This window comes from Polistes canadensis, unplaced genomic scaffold (genome assembly GCF_001313835.1).
Source record: "Polistes canadensis isolate GaletaPanama2010 unplaced genomic scaffold, ASM131383v1 scaffold_243, whole genome shotgun sequence".
In the NCBI taxonomy this organism is placed as follows: Eukaryota; Metazoa; Arthropoda; class Insecta; order Hymenoptera; family Vespidae; genus Polistes; species Polistes canadensis.
The window spans coordinates 118,180-120,212 of record NW_014569790.1 but is presented as its reverse complement, the minus strand read 5'-3'; the positions used below and the strand labels follow the sequence as shown (position 1 = coordinate 120,212).

General features: G+C 30.6%; 3 protein-coding genes across 5 annotated transcripts in view; 2 read left to right on the top strand and 1 right to left on the bottom strand.

Annotated features, from left to right (window-relative positions):
• The window catches only part of LOC106790507 (WD repeat domain phosphoinositide-interacting protein 3), a 12,588-nt gene extending 11,014 nt beyond the window's left edge, over positions 1 to 1,574 (top strand). The window contains exons 4-6 of one of the 2 annotated variants that reach the window (XM_014755465.1): positions 7 to 180; positions 244 to 445; positions 529 to 1,574. In XM_014755465.1, the coding sequence (XP_014610951.1) occupies positions 7 to 180; positions 244 to 445; positions 529 to 811 (659 nt within the window). In that variant the 3' untranslated portion in view covers positions 812 to 1,574. The remainder of the gene's footprint in view (positions 1 to 6; positions 181 to 243; positions 446 to 528) is intronic. The other variant, XM_014755464.1, reaches the window with a different exon arrangement.
• The window catches only part of LOC106790509 (UPF0193 protein EVG1 homolog), a 5,849-nt gene continuing 4,489 nt past the window's right edge, over positions 674 to 2,033 (top strand). Inside the window, exon 1 of one of the 2 annotated variants that reach the window (XM_014755468.1) lies at positions 674 to 752. The gene's annotated coding sequence lies outside the window, so the exon portion shown is untranslated. The remainder of the gene's footprint in view (positions 753 to 2,033) is intronic. The other variant, XM_014755470.1, reaches the window with a different exon arrangement.
• The window catches only part of LOC106790505, a 2,893-nt gene continuing 2,139 nt past the window's right edge, over positions 1,280 to 2,033 (bottom strand). Inside the window, exons 4-5 of the mRNA XM_014755461.1 lie at positions 1,848 to 1,983; positions 1,280 to 1,726 (exon numbers count right to left, since the gene is read on the bottom strand). Coding sequence (XP_014610947.1) covers positions 1,536 to 1,726; positions 1,848 to 1,983 — 327 coding nt within the window. The 3' untranslated portion in view covers positions 1,280 to 1,535. The remainder of the gene's footprint in view (positions 1,727 to 1,847; positions 1,984 to 2,033) is intronic.

Sequence of the window (2,033 nt, the reverse complement as noted above, 5' to 3'; positions counted from 1 at the left end):
GAAGAGATAGGATAGTAGTGATATTAGAAGGTGTTATAAAGGTTTATACTTTTACACAAAACCCGCAGCAATTGCATGTCTTCGAAACCAATCCCAATCCGAGAGGATTGTGTGTTTTGTGTCCGAACAGTAACAATTCTTTGCTTGCATTCCCAGGACGTAAAAATGGTCATGTTCAAGGTAAATTATTGTATTAAACTATGAAAGGAACATATTGGATTGTATCATCTTTTGTTTTTATAGTTATAGACCTAGCAAATACAGAAAAACAGCCTTTAAACATAGAAGCACACGAAACACCATTATCATGCATAGCTTTAAATCTACAAGGTACTCGACTTGCTACAGCTTCTGAAAAGGGTACTCTGATAAGGGTATTTGATACACAAAGCGGTAATATGATCAATAAATTACGAAGAGGAGCAAATCATGCAAATATATATTGGTAAATAGTTTAAGAGGAATTTAACTGATTATTTTTTTATATGTAACTGTTTTATTTTAATACCTTAAAATTTTATTTTTTAGCATAAATTTCAATCACGATTCAACGTGGTTATGCGTTGCGAGCGATCATGGTACAGTACATGTATTCGCAGTAGAGGATCAGAAATTGAATCGTCAATCTAGTTTAGCATCAGCTACTTTTTTACCAAAGTATTTTAGTTCGAGCTGGAGTTTTTGCAAATTTCAAGTTCCGGGAAGTGCTCAATGCATGTGCGCATTTGGAACTGGCAGTAATAGTATTATAGGTTGGTATCGATCTTATGAATTTCAAAATTATATTTATTCATTTATTCTCATTAGGTAACATTTTAAATTCCCGCTTCATACAAAAAAAAAACTGAAAAAAAATAATAACAAATAAAATATAGATTAAAGATTGTACTTTCACCGAAGATTATTAGATTTTCAATTGCGAAATAAAATTAATTATGCTTCGTAAATTCTCGTACACAAAGAGAAAGAGTTACGTTCATATTTTCTTCATCGCATTAAAACATCAATCAACAAGTAAATAATATCTTACAACCCCTACTCCCACTCCCACCCCTCAAAACCTTTTCCCCCTTCTTCTCAAAGAGATAAAACGATACTATATTATATACAAATCGATCATAAAAGCTTATCGATTTATTCGTATTATTATAATCATGATTTTTATATTCCATTTAGTTCAACTCTTTTTTTTTTTGCTAAATCATCACTTTGATTCGTAACGAACACTCGTATGCGTACACGTTTAGGGTTGTTTCTTTTTCTTCTTTCTTTTTTTTTATTGTGTATTGTATATATACGATGGAAGCGATTAAAATGAATTCGTCCTGCGCATACACTTATAAGATACAGATATATGTATGTATGTATTTGTATTTATTTTTTTTTTTCTTTTACTTGAACATATTATATCTTAAACATCTATTTGTTGTGTGTATCTATATATGTATATGTGTATGTGTGTGTGCGTTTTTATTTTTTTCGGTTTGTTACTTATTTTTCACATCTTTTTTCTTAAAAAAGAAAAGAGAAGAACTTTAAACCTCGTTGGGTTTATTAGCTGTCACGTGAAACGATTTTGAACCTTCTGCAATCGATAATGGATCTTTCTTGTTGACACTGTGTACTTCGTGCGTTAATCCTTTTTTTATTTCAAGACCCTTGTACGTACTATACACGACGAACCATAAATAGGAAAACGTGATAACAAATAACAACACGATCACACCTAATAAAATCAAACGAAAAAATATTTCCATTATTAGAATTGTGTTTTTTAATATAAATCAAAATAAAAAAAAAATAAAAAATGATTAAAATTAATTAATCGATCATTACTTCACACTTACGTTCGAAAATGTCTACCTTGCCACCGAAAACAGCAATGAACGCACAATCCTGTTCAACAAGGAACAAGGATAGTGTAAGCGCCGATATTGTCGTCATCATTACCATCATCCAAGGTGTCATAAAATAACGCTTGTTCTACACACACACAAGAAAAAACAACAAAATTCAAACGATATGTTTTTTGT